General features: G+C 38.9%; 1 protein-coding gene across 4 annotated transcripts in view; it reads left to right on the forward strand.

Annotated features, from left to right (window-relative positions):
- The window catches only part of EPB41L4B (erythrocyte membrane protein band 4.1 like 4B), a 178641-nt gene that overhangs the window by 70551 nt on the left and 91540 nt on the right, over positions 1–16550 (forward strand). For 3 of the 4 annotated variants that reach the window (XM_054058998.1, XM_054058999.1, XM_054059000.1), the window contains exons 7-15: positions 2303–2423; positions 3056–3143; positions 4062–4150; positions 4467–4536; positions 4700–4869; positions 4973–5082; positions 7123–7153; positions 7665–7698; positions 8532–8599. In XM_054058998.1, the coding sequence (XP_053914973.1) occupies positions 2303–2423; positions 3056–3143; positions 4062–4150; positions 4467–4536; positions 4700–4869; positions 4973–5082; positions 7123–7153; positions 7665–7698; positions 8532–8599 (781 nt within the window). Of the gene's footprint in view, positions 1–2302; positions 2424–3055; positions 3144–4061; positions 4151–4466; positions 4537–4699; positions 4870–4972; positions 5083–7122; positions 7154–7664; positions 7699–8531; positions 8600–11206; positions 12575–16550 lie in introns of those variants that run through there. The other variant, XM_054059001.1, reaches the window with a different exon arrangement.

Genomic DNA, 16550 nt, shown 5'->3' on the forward strand with positions numbered 1-16550 from the left:
TTATGTATCGGGATCAGGAGTTACAAGATTAAAAAATCCCAGTAGGACAGTAGGTTTCATTAGCTTATTGTAGGAAAATGTATTTTTTTTTATTGGTGAACATGGTAGTACTTTTGAAACTAGTAACTAAACTGAAAACAAGAACTTCTTTCTGAGCACTCCAGTTTTCAGTTCTAATTATGGGTTAGTGCAAACCCACCTTTATGGGTTAGTGCAAACTTCTTTTTTCTTCTCTGTAAGAGAGTCAACAATATATTTGCAGATAAACAAGTTTCTACGGTTTTCAAAAACATTCTAGAAAACTTCCTTTTAAAAATATCCCCCATTTTATGCAGTTATTTATTAAACAACAGAGACAATGTATATACATATGTTATATATACACTCCCTCCCCACAAAAAAAACAGACTGGAGGCAGGGTGTGCCGAAGCATGATACTTTGTCATAAAACTGCAAATGAAGAGATGGGTCCTCTGCTGTGCCCATGTGTAGAAAAATATTAGTGCTGCTGAGCCATTCAGGGAACATACTTCCACCAGAAAAGACACTAGTGAGAGCATCCTTGTGAGGAGCCCATGCTTCCCCCTTCTTCCAGTGCCCTCCTACCCTGTGTGGGGAACCGATGAGGCTGTTACTAGGTTTTTTTTCCGTTTAAGACCTATTTCTTAAAGATCGAAGTAATGACATCGTTTGTTTGACTGAAAGTGAATAAAAAGTGAGTGCAGCTATTGAGAAACAAGGATGATTATTTTTCTTGTACTTCTGCCCTAGCTTCCCTGTGTATCTTTTGTCCTGTGAGCTCATGTGTCTTCACATCCTTACACATCCTCTTTACAGCACAGTCAGCCTTCATGCCCTGCCTTCACTCTCAGTTGACTAGTAGAGAAATCTCCCATGTTTTTCCTAGATGGTTGTGAACACATCAAACTTCAGTTCCTTGCTTTTTTTCCCTGAAGTCCTTCTTGCTAATGCATTTGTTGTGGCTCCCTGTTACATACTGGAGACTGGACTGCCAGTAATTCTTAGCAAAACCTGTGTTAAATAGGCTTCCAACTTAGATGAAACAGCAGCAGAGCTGAGATACTCTGTTAAAGGAAAAGATATATAGATAAGAATACTGTAACTCGCCATGGAAGATTACTGTTGGATAGAAAAAATGTGTGTGAGGCAGCAGTTTCAGTTCACTGATGGTTCATTTCTATCTGTTCAATATCCTCAGGAGTGCTAAATGTTTCAGTGAAGTTCAAGTGGCAAAACTGCCTCGCAGGTGTATTAGTTAACAGATTGCATTTGGAATGTAGCTTCCTATGATCTAACGTATCCTGCTAGGTATTTTGAGGGACTGATAGTGAATTAAATTTTGCAACTCTTGTGTAGCAGTGTCCTGAAGCAATAAAACTGTAGTAACAGTAGTCAAGAAACACTGACCGACAAAGGCCTGATTTGGAATCACATCATGCGCATGTTGATACGTGGTATGGCTGAACATTGTATTTGCCATTGATGTTCTTCTCTCAGTCCTGCAGCAGTGATGCTGCAGTCACTTTCTACAGCTGAGAAGATTCTAGGAGCAAAGCGTATCGCAGGCGTAAGACTTAAGGGTGTAATTCACTGAGATGCTCAGCACTTGCATCTCCTGCTGAGCTTAGTAGAAATGCAAAGTGTTCTGCTTCTAGAAAAGAAGATACCAGGCCCTAAGTGGAAAGTGGCACCTCAGTTATGTTACGGCTTCAGCATTTCTTTCCAGAAAAATAAATAAATAAATAAACAAAACAAAAAAAAAACCCACAATTTTTCAGTTTCTTGAGGTATTATTGTCATTTTTTGGCACTAACAGTAATGTAACAAAGCATGCAATAGAATTGAAAGTGACTTGGAATGAAAGGAATCGCTTCATTGCAATGAGAGGGAGTTTCAAAGTAACTTCTTCTGAAACAGTAGTGCATTGATTTTTGTTTTTAATAGGAACTTTATTTCCTTTAAATGCTTTAAAATCCAGAGAAGCAACTTTAGTTAAGCTGGTTTAGTTCTAAAGTTGTTAAATGTCAGAATTCTGTACCATAAACTAACAGTGCTCCTGCAAATGCGTTTGTCTAACTTTTGCTTTACAGTCTGGTTTGAATTCGGGGGGTTTTTTTTTGTTTTGTTTTCTTTTTAACTTGCATCATCAGCACCCTTAGAAACTTCCACAGCACACTTAGAAACTTAAAAACTATAATTGTCCTTTTCAGATTATGGAATTAAATGTTTCTAGACATCCCATGATCTTTATCATTTTAACTTTTTAACTGATTGATTGCAGCTGAGCTGGGAGAGTGTGAGCACCCAGAGCACACGCCAGAACTTGTGTCTGAATTCAGATTTGCACCAAACCAGACCGAAGCAATGGAATTTGACATTTTTCAGAAATGGAAAGAGTGCAGGTAGGGTACCTGTGTGGGAGTGGTGTCTCTAGCAACAGAAGGTTTTCTTCTATTCCAAAATCAAATATATCCACAAGAACTCCTTCAACAGACTTAAAATGGCAATTATGTTTATCAATTGAAACTATTATAGGCAGACTTTAAACCCTCCCCCTCCTTAGAAATGGCAAGCAGTAATTTAGGGAAGATTAGTAGGGTAAGCTTTTCTTTTTCTGTTTGTTTTTCTTCAGGTGATTTCATAACAGTTTAAGCAGTCTGATTTTTTTTTTTTTTTACTCTGTTTGAGTTTTAAACAATTCTCTTTATGATGCCTGTGCACATCAATTTTTGTGTTCAGGGTAGCAACAAATAGTTTTTCCTGTCAATTAATTCCTGTTAATTAATATGGTACATGTTGGCTATGCTGTCTTACCTGAATTTTCATCCTTATCGGCAATTTTAGACCTTTTTCAATTTTATCCCTCTGTTTTGTTTTCCTTTGGAGGGAAGGGGGTAAAAATATAAGTAAAGCTTAAAGTACCATTTAATGTCACTAAGATTGAGGGCTCAAAGAGAAGGGAAAAAATTTTAGAAGATTTAAAAACGGGCAAAAATTTCCTACCTTGGCGTATAAATACATTTTATGTTCTTAGGGGAAAGAGCCCAGCGCAGGCCGAATTGTGCTACTTGAACAAAGCTAAATGGCTAGAAATGTACGGTGTAGATATGCATGTAGTTAAGGTAAGATCCATGTTATACTTTATTTTATGAATATGGGGTCAGAACAGTGAAGGTGATGCCGTCTCAGGCAAAACAGTGTCGACTCAGGGAATTGCACGTAATATAATACACTGCCAATTAACATAAGCATTTAATTACTGATTTGGGTAATCCAATTTGAGCTCCTCCTCCAGCTCAAATTCAGTCCAACACATTTCCTCCCCTATTCCCTCTTCCTAGTATTATCTCCTCTTGTTTTCCCTGCAGGTAATACTCAGTACCTCCCAAGGCAGCCCACAAGGTTGGGGCCATCCGCACAATTTCTTTGTGCTGCTTTCTGCTTTCCTCACTCATTTTCCTCTGCTGACATGTGCCTCTTGCTGCTCCAGGGGTCACCCACAGGCCACTGTCCCTCAGGGAGCTCCCTACCTGGGTACGGGTTCTCTGTGGGCTGCAGTCCCTCAGGGGTGTCCCTGTTTCAGTCTGGGGTTCCCCCTGGATCATAGTCCCTCAGAAGGACCTCCTCCCAAAAGTACATCTTCAGCCATGTCCCTGACAGTGTCTCTTTCCACATGCTTTTTCATATGTCCCTCAGATCTTTCTTTTTGTGTCTTCTTCCCCTGACAACTGCTGCTTGCTCTTAAACACACGTGAGCCAAGTTGTGGGCTCCTGTGGCCACAGTGTTGGTGCAGGGCCATTGCCAAAGGCATTGGAGCCATCTGCAGCAGCACATGGCCTCCTTCCACAAAGGGCACCCTGCAGGCCTCTATTGCCAAAACCTGCCGGTTTGCACCCAGTAAGATGTATGTTCTTCTGCTCAGTTATGTTAAAAAAATACGCAAATCTTGTTTAGTTTAAAACCTATGGATTTTGACATACTGTAGTAAGATTTACGCTACTAATGGCATATTGATTACTGATTCTATGCTTGCTTGCAGGGAAGAGACGGTTGTGAATATGCTCTTGGACTGACACCAACAGGCATATTGATCTTTGAAGGAGCCAACAAAATAGGCTTATTCTTTTGGTAATCTGCTTTTGTATTATATTCCTTTCTGTTAAAATGCTGAAATCATCCTTTACATAATGGGCTCCTGACCATATTTTGTAGTGTAAATTGAATCTACAAGATTTAAAACTGAAGTTAAATTGGCCTGGTTACAAGTACAACTCTCAAGTGTGAAATGTTTGTTGAGAAATAGTCACATTTCCAGGAAATCAGACTTTTATTGTGATTCCTGAAGCATTCCAACATTGCAAATCACTCATATATCTTGGAGAATTTTCCTAGATTACAAAAATATTATTTTTCAATTAATTTTCTTTTTGCTTCTTATGTTTAGGCCTAAAATCACAAAAATGGACTTTAAAAAGAGCAAACTAACACTTGTGGTTGTAGAAGATGATGAACAGGTAACTTTCTTCCCTTCCTTGGGCTTGATCCAACAAAGTGTAGTATGTGCTCAGAACACAAGGGAGACTCAGCACACTGTTGGCCCAGGCTATATTCTTCCTTCCGAGGACAGTAACTTATATAATGCATGTCAACTTCCATGTCTTTTCTTTCTGCATTTAGGGCAGAGAGCAAGAGCACACATTTGTTTTCCGGTTAGATAGTGCCAAAACATGCAAACACTTGTGGAAGTGTGCAGTGGAGCACCATGCTTTCTTCAGATTGAGAGCTCCAGCAAATAGTAAATCTAGTAGATCCGACTTCATAAGGCTGGGATCACGCTTCAGATTCAGGTATTCAGCGAAGTAACAGGAATGCATTTATGTTTATGCAAAGGAAGAGGTACACCATCCAGCAAAGGATAGTAGTTAACTTTGTTTATTTCTGTGTTTTAAGTGGGCGGACAGAGTATCAGGCAACACATGGAACAAGATTACGCAGAACTAGTACATTTGAAAGAAGGCCCAGCAAGAGATATCCTTCCCGAAGGCATTCAACTTTCAAAGGTAAGTGTTTGTACATGCGTTCACTGAACCGGTCATGCGGGTGTCCTGTTAACTCATAAATGTCATATTACAACGATAAAATCTGTACCACAGTATAAAAAGAAAACCGTGTCAGGACACCTAAAATACCAGAATGTATGGTTTGGGGTTTTTTTTCTCCAAAGTCAAAGTCCAGTGTTCATATCTACCACTTTTAATCTCTGTCTACACTTAATTCTATCTGCCATCTATGGAGTATGAGGGTACCTAAGGTTTCTTTTGTTGCTCCACTGAGGAGGGAAGAAAAATTACGTCAAACTCAATGAGGGAAAACATGTAACATTTTATTTGAAAAAGTACATTTGTCATGTAGAGGAGAGCAGTGTCCAAAAGTCAGCCTTGCTGACTTGCTTATCTGGCCAGACAGTTTTAGGGTTGTTAAGCAGTCTCATTATACGATTGTTGCTTCTTTGGTGACTATAATGGCATGTTATTCACTTATCTGACCTTAATCAGCTTTCTCTGGGATTTGAAATGTGCTGAATTTGAATGGAATGACAAGGAATTTATTTCCCTTGTGGTTTTGTCATTTTTCCTTCAAAACTTCAGATAAGACTTTTATTCCCTGTGGAAAAACCTAGGAAGGAGAGTTGCAAGAGAACCCCCTCTAAATTTTGTGTTATTTGAGGCTAGGGATGTAGTTGCTGTATGGAGCAGGGTGAGCTGATATTCCCTTGGGAAGTCTCTGCACTCCTTTGCATTCCTAGAATAAGAAGCTCAGTTCCATGAAAAATCCTTGTGGTATTGTGGAGGCACTTTTATTTCTCATATATAATGAGAGGAAAAGGGTGGCAAGCATGTGTGCTTTCTAGAGGTTGTTATGACCCTCCACATGCCCTTCCTTAGTACATCTCAGTTTTTTCCAGAATGCGAATGTATTGAATTTCTGAGGTACTACAGTGTGATACATGAGAGTCAATTATATGGTAAGTGGGGATAATTTCACAAATAGAAGCATAAATTAATTTAAGTTTATTTTTACAATAACAGGATCTGTCAGGCCTGCAGGTTATACCTTGTGTCTCAGTGCTTCTATACTTACATCTGTGACATGGAGGGAAAAGAGAGAAAGTGTGGCTTATGCTTTGTTTAGTTCTCTGTGCTGCACAGCAGTCAAGTAGAACTGCTGTCAAACCCCAGTGATCTTGTTCCAGAGAGCTCAACAGCATGTTTGTTAACACAAAAACTCCCTTTAGATCATTGTCTTTCACACATCTCTTGGCCACTAAAACCTGTACGTAGTTGCAGCCCAAAAGCATTTGATTCTGTACTAGCTCAGTCTCTTTTGAGACTTCTGCAATGTCTTGTTAATTTTGTTATCCACTTTATGCATTCAGCAGAGAATTGGATATTCAGCTTTATCACTTGGCAATTTTTCAATGCTCTTGAAAAATATGCTGCTTGTCAGGAAATAGAAATCATACATCCCAGTTATTCAACTGCTGTCTTCAAGATTCTTTCCACTCTGTTCTAAGCACAAGTCAAGACCTTGTTGCTCATGCTCAGTGCCTTGCCATATTCCCAACCAATGTGGGTTTTTTACTACCATGGTTCACTGTAATGAGACCATTGCTAACTTCAGGACTACTCTTGTTTCTATAAGATACAGAATTGATGTGAGGGGTAGTGTCTCATTTTTTAGGGACTCAATGGTGTTGATGTGGTAGCTACAGCAAGGTGAGTAAAATAGTGCAGAACTCAGTCTGCTGAAATTTTGTGACATTTGTGAAGAATACTCTCCTCTGCTGTATTCTTTGGTGGACTTTGACTCTTGCAGAAACAGAGGGAGGTTTTTATCTGCCTCATCCTTTATGTACTCACACAGGAATGCTAGAAAGCACAATGCTGCACTTAACCATTCTGATGCAGTTGGGCAAGTATATCTGTATGAGGGTTCACTTGAGCTATAATGTAACATCCCAATCACGATAGCTGCAAACTTATGGATATTTCACATCTTAAGGATTTTTTTGTTGTTTTTTGTTTTGTTCTGTTTTTAAGCAAACAATCCTGTGAAAGCAGCGCAACTGTGGTAAGTGACTGCCCAAGTTCTCTCTATCTCTCAATTGCTATTGTCAGGCTTAAAGGATTCTGATGACCATTTCTATACTAGGGTTTGTTGAAACAAATTCTCTGGTGTGGGCTAAATTGCTTTGGGATTTCTCATTATGCAGCATTATTCTTGGTGACTACCTATAAGACTTAAAGTCCTTCCATTTTTGTTTTGGGTTTGTTTTGTTTCTTTTTCTGTTTGAGATTGGACTAAAGTAAAGCATTTTTCGTTTCTACTCATTACTATTATGGTAACTTATCTAACATTATTTTTTCCTGTTCTATAAATGTAAAATGAAGAAAAAATTTTTCACCCTTCATTCTTACACCCTAATTATTGTGGTGTATATCTTGAATAAAATATTGATGTCCTTAAAAATATGAATTTTACTTCACTGTAATGCTTCCCTGAAGAGAAAAACCCTGAACTATAGGAAATAGTGACATAGATGTATTGATTACATAAAAGCTATTTTTTTTTTCTCCCGTAGTGCTAAAAATACTCCTGAAGTCCTTAACTACCAGGTAAGAGCCTAATAGTTATTATCTTCTCTGTTCCTCTTTGCTGTTCCCTTTGAAATAACAGGTTATAAAGCCTTTGGGACTGTGAATATGTTAGACCACATGAAACTGCTCTGTGAGCAACACCTTTATCTAGAGCAGCCTCTCACATTGGATGGTCCCTGTCAACAAGTTCACAGTTGCAATTATCTTCCCCCATCACAACACTTAAGGAGTTCATTGCTGGTCAAATGTTTGTTGGTTGGTTTTGATTTTTTTTAAACAAGCTCCTTTATACACTTGAGAGGAAAATCTTACCTAGTTTTCATCTGGGATACTAGCAGTCAGTGCTACTGAGAAAGCAAGCTGTGCTTTCATCCAAACTGAGTGTGTGAGAACTTAGTCTTAACACTTGTTTTTACTTAAAGCTTCTCTAGTGATTTCATTTCACTGTTTGTCTTCAAGATCTCATGGATATGAGAAATACTTTCATCAAAGACAGGTGACCTTCTGAAGTCTCCTATTTTAATAGTAACCTTTCTCACTCTCCACCTTTGATTAAAACTGACATTCTTTCAATGTGCTTTCTAAGAGAAGCAGTAGATGCACCAGGTTGTCTCTCAAATAGAAAAGCAATTTTCTTTGCATTCTCCCATGAGTGTGTCCTAACAAGAAAGCTCATCACCAAGAGGTCTCATGGATATTCTGAATAGCATTGGAGAAGGTCTGAAACAGTGGGGTTTCTAGAGCTCATAGGGAGCATATTCCTCATGGCTTTTTTTTCCAGCAGGAAAAAAAAAGGTAGTGAGATTATTTTATATGATTTCACTAACCAGTTTCAATGTTTTCACTTGCAGCCGCCATATCATCCTAATATCCATCCTGCTCAGCCACACTGGCATCCGCATACACCTGTGAATGTAAGGTAAGCAATCTTAACGAAAAAGATGATTATGTCTTTCTTTATCTTAATCTGTTGGCGTGAAGGTTTGGTGGACATACTGGGTGATTTTCTGCACATGAACAGCAAACAGAAATTGGATATATGTGAAGTAGAGGCAGTATTAAATACTTTCTATTTAGATTTTGCTTCACAATGTCCTAATCTCCTTGATGAAATTTTTTCAGGTTGATTTTTAATTCAGAATTTGAAATACGACTTTAGTGTATGTCTGTAGAAAGTATGTTGGATGAGAAGATGCTCAGTGCTTCGATAAAACTAATTGCAATTTGATCAACGTTTAATCTCTGAAAACAAAGAAGAAACTCATTTTAGGATAAAGTTAAATTATGACTGAACAGATTCTTGCATTTCAACACTTACTGATCTTTGGTAGAAATGCATATGGAAAAACTAACATATACATGGAACAATGTATCAGGGACTTTTACAGATAATTAATGTCAGTGAAGTTACAGCATTGAATTTTTGAAAGCTGTTTCACAAAAATATTCCTGTATGTGTTACTGTGCTATCTTCTCGCGTAATTTTTATTTCATAACTAGTAATGAGAGAAATTCAGTCCAAGTTAGAATCAGCTTGGTGGAACATACGGTGGAGGCACACACCTGCTGGTCAATATGTGTCTGTGCATGTACACATGATAGAAATCAGCTGTTACTTTGTCCTAATAAAAAGTAACCTTTTTAGATTACTCAGTTTTTTAGACAAATAATTACTGTTTTGACTGAAAAATACCAATACCCTTATCTTCATTGGTATTCATCTGACATTAGGATAGGAAGCTTTTGTTCTTAGTGTAGGCAGGCTCTGGAGATGAGTCTGAGCTTAGAATGGCTGAAAAGACAATTTGGTCCAAGCTTGAGTCAAAGAATGCAGGAAAAAGGCAAATATGTTATTAGAAATACTTACTAGGCAGAGGCACAAGCATACCCATTCTCAGCTCAAAATTCCTAGCATACAGCAGTAAAGCAGATACTAAATTCATGGTAGAAAGAGTTGACTCTTTAAATTGGGTAAATGACTTTGCTTGTGCTTCATGTTCAAGATTATTGCTGGTTCTAGGTTTTACTTGTCCTTTTTTTTGTGTGTAATTTAAGACATACGATTTGACTTAATGAAAGAGTGATTGCCAAGAGATGTTAATGAATTTATAAATTGTGAGGTTTTGCTGAAGTTCTTCTAAAGATTTCTTCACTTGTGATACTAGTCTCTAAAATTTTAAAGCCAAATAGAGCAGATTGCTATAGAAATAAGCATAATAATGTATTATAATACGTGTAGACAACCTCTCCCTTCAGCCCCTCTGCTGCCTGGGCAAAGATTAAGGTCAGTGAAATACGAACAATGGCTTTTTTATAGCTAGGCTTGTAAGTCTAAAAACCATATTTAAAAGCTCAGTTGTGCCAGTACAGTGGAAAAGATGCTCAAACATATTTAAATGTGTGGTTAAAGTAGGACCTTCAGTTTATTCTAACTTGGTGTCAAAGTGGAAGAGTTGGATGTTTAGCATCTTGGATAGCTTGATTTGAGAAAGCTTACTCCATCGGATTGTGGACTTGAGCTCAAACCACAGATACATGAAATTCTTTCTGCTGGGCATGCAAGTCTAGAATGAGCCAAGGGCTAAAATGAACCTACCTGTGCAATGCATGCTGTATGTATATTTTTAATAATATGTGGAATTGTGACTCTTCTTAGCGAAATCTTTTCAGTGAAATTATTTCTTTGCAGTTAACTTAATGCTCAGTCTTCTGAGAAGATTCATTGCAACTTCAGTTTGATAATGAGCGAATCTGAAATATTGTGGTTGCTTACAATTTGTGCTTCAAATGTATTTATTTGGGGGGGGACAATGATTCAAGAGGCATTGTAGGAGTGGTTGAGGTTCATATCTCTAAGCAGCAATAATTAAGGAGCAAATAAGAGGAAAAATACTTTTTCCTTAAGTGCTTTTGTGAGTTTCACTATGTAGTCACAGAGGAGTACCTGTACTAGCTATAGAGCATAGGTGTTTGTCTTAACAAAATGCAACTCTCTAACTTACAGACTGCTTCAGTGTAATCTGCTTCAGTGTAATTAACTGCACCAGTCCTGAACTGATGACAGTATTTACAGAAAATAAATTTTAATTTTAATAGCATTGCCTTTCTTAATTTTTTAGGCCTTAGGGATGTATTTTCATGAGCTCAACTTTTTCCATTATATGGTTTATTTTACTGATTTGTTGTACGCATTTAGTTTTCTTATAGCCTCCTCCCCCCTCCCCGCCATCCCTCTGGGATTCAGGAGCATTAATGCATGACACTTGTCTGTAACACTTTAAAACAGGGAGAGTTTTTGATGACTGGGCTCTGATTCAAAGCCTTTTGAAATCAGCTAAAAGATTCCCATATCCTTCTGTGGCTTCTGCATCAGACCCATAGGTCTGTCACCATGTCCTTCCCTTACCGATAGCTGCCATCCCACTGTATGCATGCTTAGCACTTGCTGGATGAACTCATGTTACTGTGTAGCACTCATAAGTTTACTTCCATCTCTCACTAACCAATAACTGTGCAAATGGTACAGGCCACCCTATCATGATGACAGGCCATACTGGATCCCCCCCACAAGTGGAGAGGACAGCCATTTACGATATATCCAGGAGCAGAATCAGAAGAATTTAGGAGGAGTGCAAAGTATGGTGTACCAAGATAAACTCATGACGACTCTCTGAAAAAGTCATCTTCATTTCACCTGCCATCTTAGACGATCATTGCATTCCATGGTCCGTGTCTGTCTGCAGTATGTTCAAAGTTTATTGTGCATAACGTGTGTCTCTTTGTATGTACATCCATCCCTGTTAAGTGTTCATGGACATCTTGGGAAAAGTATGTTCCCTATCTTTGTAAAAGGTCTTGGAAAACCTTTTGTGAAAGCTGATAAGAATTTTTAGTGCAAGGGGACCAGAAATATTTCTGGGGATTTATATTCTACTGTACTTTCGAATATGTGACCCTCTGCTACTGAAGATCAGCCATTTGAGCCTTAGTTATTTTCATTGCCTTGTTTCTTTTGAGTCAAATTAGGAGATGAAGTTTGAGAAACTTTGTCTTCTAGTTGATATACAAATAGGAGATTAGAGGGAGTAAAAAACAGAATTAACACTGGCGATCAAAATGGCTTGTGGACCACCAACAAAGGGAGCCTACTGAGTTAGTCATTTGATGTCATTTGTTTTTAATTTTTGTGTTCTGAGGTAAAATAGAGGTGCTTGCCTAACTTTGAAAACAAATATAGGGAAAGAACACTATAATAAACTTCATGGGGTATGTGTATTCGTTTTTTTTGACCTACTGATTACATTGATAACATCCCCCCAAACCATACCTGCTGCTATAAAGGCAAGAATGTTTAAAATGAATCCTTGCTGAAAAGGGTGCTGCTCTCTTCTTATTTTTAATGTGATTATGGATGTGAACTGTACAATCGCATAAAACTACCTACTGATAACTTCTCTGAGTGGATTCAAACACAGCTCATATCGATACACAACAAGATGAGGACAATCCAGTGAAATAGCTCTATTTTTTTAAGTTAGACATTTGCAAAGTTGAATGTATATTTTACAAACCTGTGTCTTTAAATAGGCTTGGCTGATATTTTCATTACTTGCCGATTTATTTTTTTTAAAACTGGAAATCATAGTGCCATCTTCATTCATGCATTTGTCTCTCTGAAGTTGTTGGAATGAATGAATCTTCATTTGGGATATTTTAAAAATTAAGTAGTTTTTAACTTGATTTTGATAAATACACATTTATAAACAGCTGTAACTATGATTTTTTTCAGAGCAAATTTGATAGTGTGTAACTTTTTGTGAAATATATTTGTTTACAAATGCTATCTTTTAATATTTGTTTTGATCTTTCCTGTATGTGCTAAGTACAAATAAAAATTTACAATCTTCTTATTCTGGTTATGATGCATTATTCATTTTCGAAAGATTTTGGGGGAGAGTGGATAGATGTGATGATACACCTTATACTTGTACCTGGTTTGCCCTGGAATCTCTAATCCTGTGCTGGATTAATGTTTTCACTGTTGTCTGTAGAGGGAGGAAAACAATAAAGCAATTGTGCACCAAGATGTGAAAATGCCAGGATAAGCCTAAGGTGGGTAATCACAGTTGCTGACTTCAGTGTCCCTAGGCTAGTCTTCCTCTATTTCAGCAGCACTTTATTTGTGAAAGAAAGAAAGAAAGAGAAACTTTGTTGGAGCCATTGGAACAAGAGCCTAGTTTAGCTGCTGCTCTCAGTGCCTTCTGGAGGAAGTGGTTTTAAATATTCACATTAAAGTTGAACATGGTTGCCTCATGATTCACACACTTACATTCATAATACAGTGTCGTTCTTGTCATGTAACGTCATTGGTTTCTGTGTTGTCAGTGTTGTTCCTCTTTGTGTGGTGTCATCTGGTTTGGTTTATTGCTGAAGGAACAGCTGAGGGATCTTCCTGACAGATGTCAGGAAAAGAGCACAAGACCTAAGTGGTTCTTAAGTGTTAAAATGCGTTGTGCAGGCAGTGTGCTCATGGGTGATGAACAACCTGTGGGACTTGTGTGCTGTAATTTGTTTAAGTCACTGCAAGGGAGGCACTTGTCATTCTGTTTCTCTGGAGAAGCAGCTCATGCACCCTCCATTTCCCTTTCACTTCCTCATCCAACATCTTCCTTATTGTCTGCAGAAATCTATACCAGCAAAGTCACCAAGTGATCAGATAGGTAAGAAGAGATCAATTTCTCTGTCTTTCCTTGCTCTAGTCCTGTTTGGCTTGTAGCAAATGGGCCAGGATGTGGTTGGGAAGAGGGAGCGTTTCTGCCTGCCTTCTCTCTGACCCCAACATTGTTCTGACTGACCTGAACAGAGATGGTTACAGGTGTCCCTGCACTGAACTAGGCAATACAAATAAGTTGCTTTAAATTTAAAAGCTTATTTTGTGGTTTGGGTTTTTTTTTGTTTTTTTGGGGGTTTTTTTTTTTGTGTTTTTTTTTTTTTTTTTTTTTGTAAAATTAGCACACTCATTACTTACAAACTATTGGTTTGAACAAGTGACTAATACAGGCCTTGTGATGTCAGGAATACAATTTTGTGTTTGAAGCAGCATAAAATACTGCAGGTGAAAACTAAATGACATGGGGAGAGAGGAGAAAGGTAGAAAATGCGGAATTAACTCAGCTGTTAAATGTAGTAGCCCTTTTTGTTTAAAAATAAAATATGGGGAAGCTCTGGCAATGTAATCTATACCACATCCCAGGTTCATTCCACTTTAGGAAGCCACAGGTAGTTTATAGATGCAGAAACTTAATATACTGGGACTTGATACTTGCGCTTGCAGCCCAGAAAGCCAGCCGTATCCTGAGCTGCATTAAAAGAAGCGTGGCCAGCAAGTCGAGGAAAGTCATTCTGCCCCTCTATTGCTCTCTTGTGAAACCTCATCTGGAATACTGTGTCCAGTTCTGGGATCCTCAGTGTAAGAAGGATATGGAGCTGTTGGAACGGGTCCAGAGGAGGGCCACAAAGATGATCAGAGGGCTGAAGCCCCTCCCATATGAGGACAGGCTGAAAGAGTTGGGTTTGTTCAGCCTGGAGAGGAGAGCGCCCCGAGGAGACCTTACAGCAACCTTCCAGTAGCTGAAGGGGGCTACAGGAAAGCCGCAGAGGGACTGTTCACAAAGGTTTGTAGTGGTAGCACAAGGGGCAACGGGTATAAACTGGAGAGGGGCAGATTTAGACTAGACATTAGGAAGAATTTCTTCACCGTCAGAGTGGTGAGGCACTGGCAGAGGTTGCCCAGGGAAGTTGTGGTTGTCCCATCCCTGGAGGTGCTCAAGGCCAGGCTGGATGGGTCCTTGGGCAGCCTGATTTAGTGGCATGTCCCTGCCCGTGGCAGGGGGGTTGGAACTAGATGATCTTTAAGGTCCCTTCCAACCCTAACTATTCTATGATTCTGTGATTGATAGCCCTGCTATGTGAGTGTTTATACATTGTGTTGAATTACTTTAACTAGGAGTTCCTCAGGAGAGGAATTTTAACTGAAGATCATGTTATACAGTCACTCTAGGTACAGAGAAATCAACACATTTTGAATGTCTTCTAAATATACAGGGATGTGTTTTGAGAAAAAGCCTTGCAAACTTCCTGAAGGAGGTACTATCTTCTGAATCCAAATGAAGCACCTTCTCAAGGCTACTCGTTGAACTGTGTGTGGAAATTTTCTGACCCCATTCTGAAATCGATTCATTGTGCAAGTCTAAAATAATCTTTTTAGAGGTCCAGCATACGCTTAAACTCTTCTGTAATTTGATTACAGGTGAGAAACGCTATCCTCACATCGGCTTGGGAGGGACGGGAGGGTGGTGTTAGTACGGTGCTAGGCATCTGATAAATTACACTGATCTGAAGTCCTGCGTTCTTCCACATGCTACAGAACTGCTTGATACATCTTGGCTGAGGGTCTCTTCTGATCGTTTTCAGGCATACCTTCCTCCAGTGTTTATTAAAGCTGAAAACCAGTTCTTTCCCAGCAGAACTTAGGGCTGTCTTGCCACTCTGTGTATTCTGATCTACAGCAAGATTACTTTTGCCCTATAATAACTGTAGTCCTATATCTTCTCTCCCAGGAAGTGATGGGGGAATCGGAAAGCAGGAGACAACACATCTGTAACTTGGGCTGAAATATATACCTCTTCAGTCCCAGCCACAGTCCCTGGCATGCAAACTAGTGACTAATATTGAGTACTGAAATACAATACTGGAAGCGTTGGTGCTTTCGGTAAATTGTTTTAGTGTGGGCTTTTTCTTTAAACTTTCATTTTCAGCTATTTTTCTCTAGCTCATGTGAGTCACAGGCAAAGTGAACAAAGGGATCGGATTTTGTAATGTATTTTCAAAGCTGGTATTTGAGCCTTTGCACACTTAAGGAAAAGAATCAAGTCCTTCCAGACCCTTTTATCAGTGAACCTATGTGCAAATTGACCAAAAGGAGGATTGCTTTCTCACATTATGGATAGGAACCATGTGCATATTGTGGCCTTTTGATGTAAAATGTTGTTTTTCTTTCCTTCTGGATGAGTGTTGCAGAAGACGTCTCTTAGGCCTGCAAGAGAAAGTGTTAGAGGTTGCAAGTAATTTTGAAAATGGAACTTCATCTGATGGCAAGGAATGAGCTGGGGAGCATCAAAGACGGGAAAAAAAGTGAAATTTAGTATATCACGTGCTTCTCAGATGTCAAGGTTGGCTAGATGGAGATCTCTGAAGGGGAGAAGGAAGACAGTTCAGTGTCACAATCCCCTTTCTTCAGAGGAGGTTTTCCACAAGTCATTTAGTTTGTGCATCAAGCAGGCAGGGCTACCTAGCTCAAAGGATAGAAGTTTCAGCGCACATCCATTTAACCTGATACGCCAGATCTCTGGAAAGACTGTGGACAATGAGTGGCTTTCCTCTTACTCTGTGAAGGAGAACCAAGGAAAGCAGACATTGTTAATGGCAGCCAAAGAGACTGTTCAAGCCTGAGCTGCTACAGACCAGCTGTCTTTAATGGACATAAAATAGGAACTGTAGTTTTTGAAATTGATCTTGCGCTGTGTGTTATGCTTTGAAAAGGGACAGATCCATTGGGACCTACTACTTTTGTTAAGACTTTGCTAGCCAAGAATCTCCTTTGAGAGCCAGCTTGAACCCTGATCAAGTCTCTCCACCCTAGCTGAATTTCTGCTACAGTGTGAAGATTGAGATTTTAAACCATTTCAGAATGCTTTTTCCTATTTTACATTCAGACTGCAAATGCTTGGAAAACAAGTGCTGTTAAGTGTGCTTCCAAGTTTTAGTGTTGAAGGACCTGCAGGAAAACCAGCCCTCCTTCCTCAGCAGGC

The sequence above is a fragment of the Cuculus canorus genome, chromosome 2 (assembly GCF_017976375.1).
Source record: "Cuculus canorus isolate bCucCan1 chromosome 2, bCucCan1.pri, whole genome shotgun sequence".
NCBI classification, from domain to species: domain Eukaryota; kingdom Metazoa; phylum Chordata; class Aves; order Cuculiformes; family Cuculidae; genus Cuculus; species Cuculus canorus.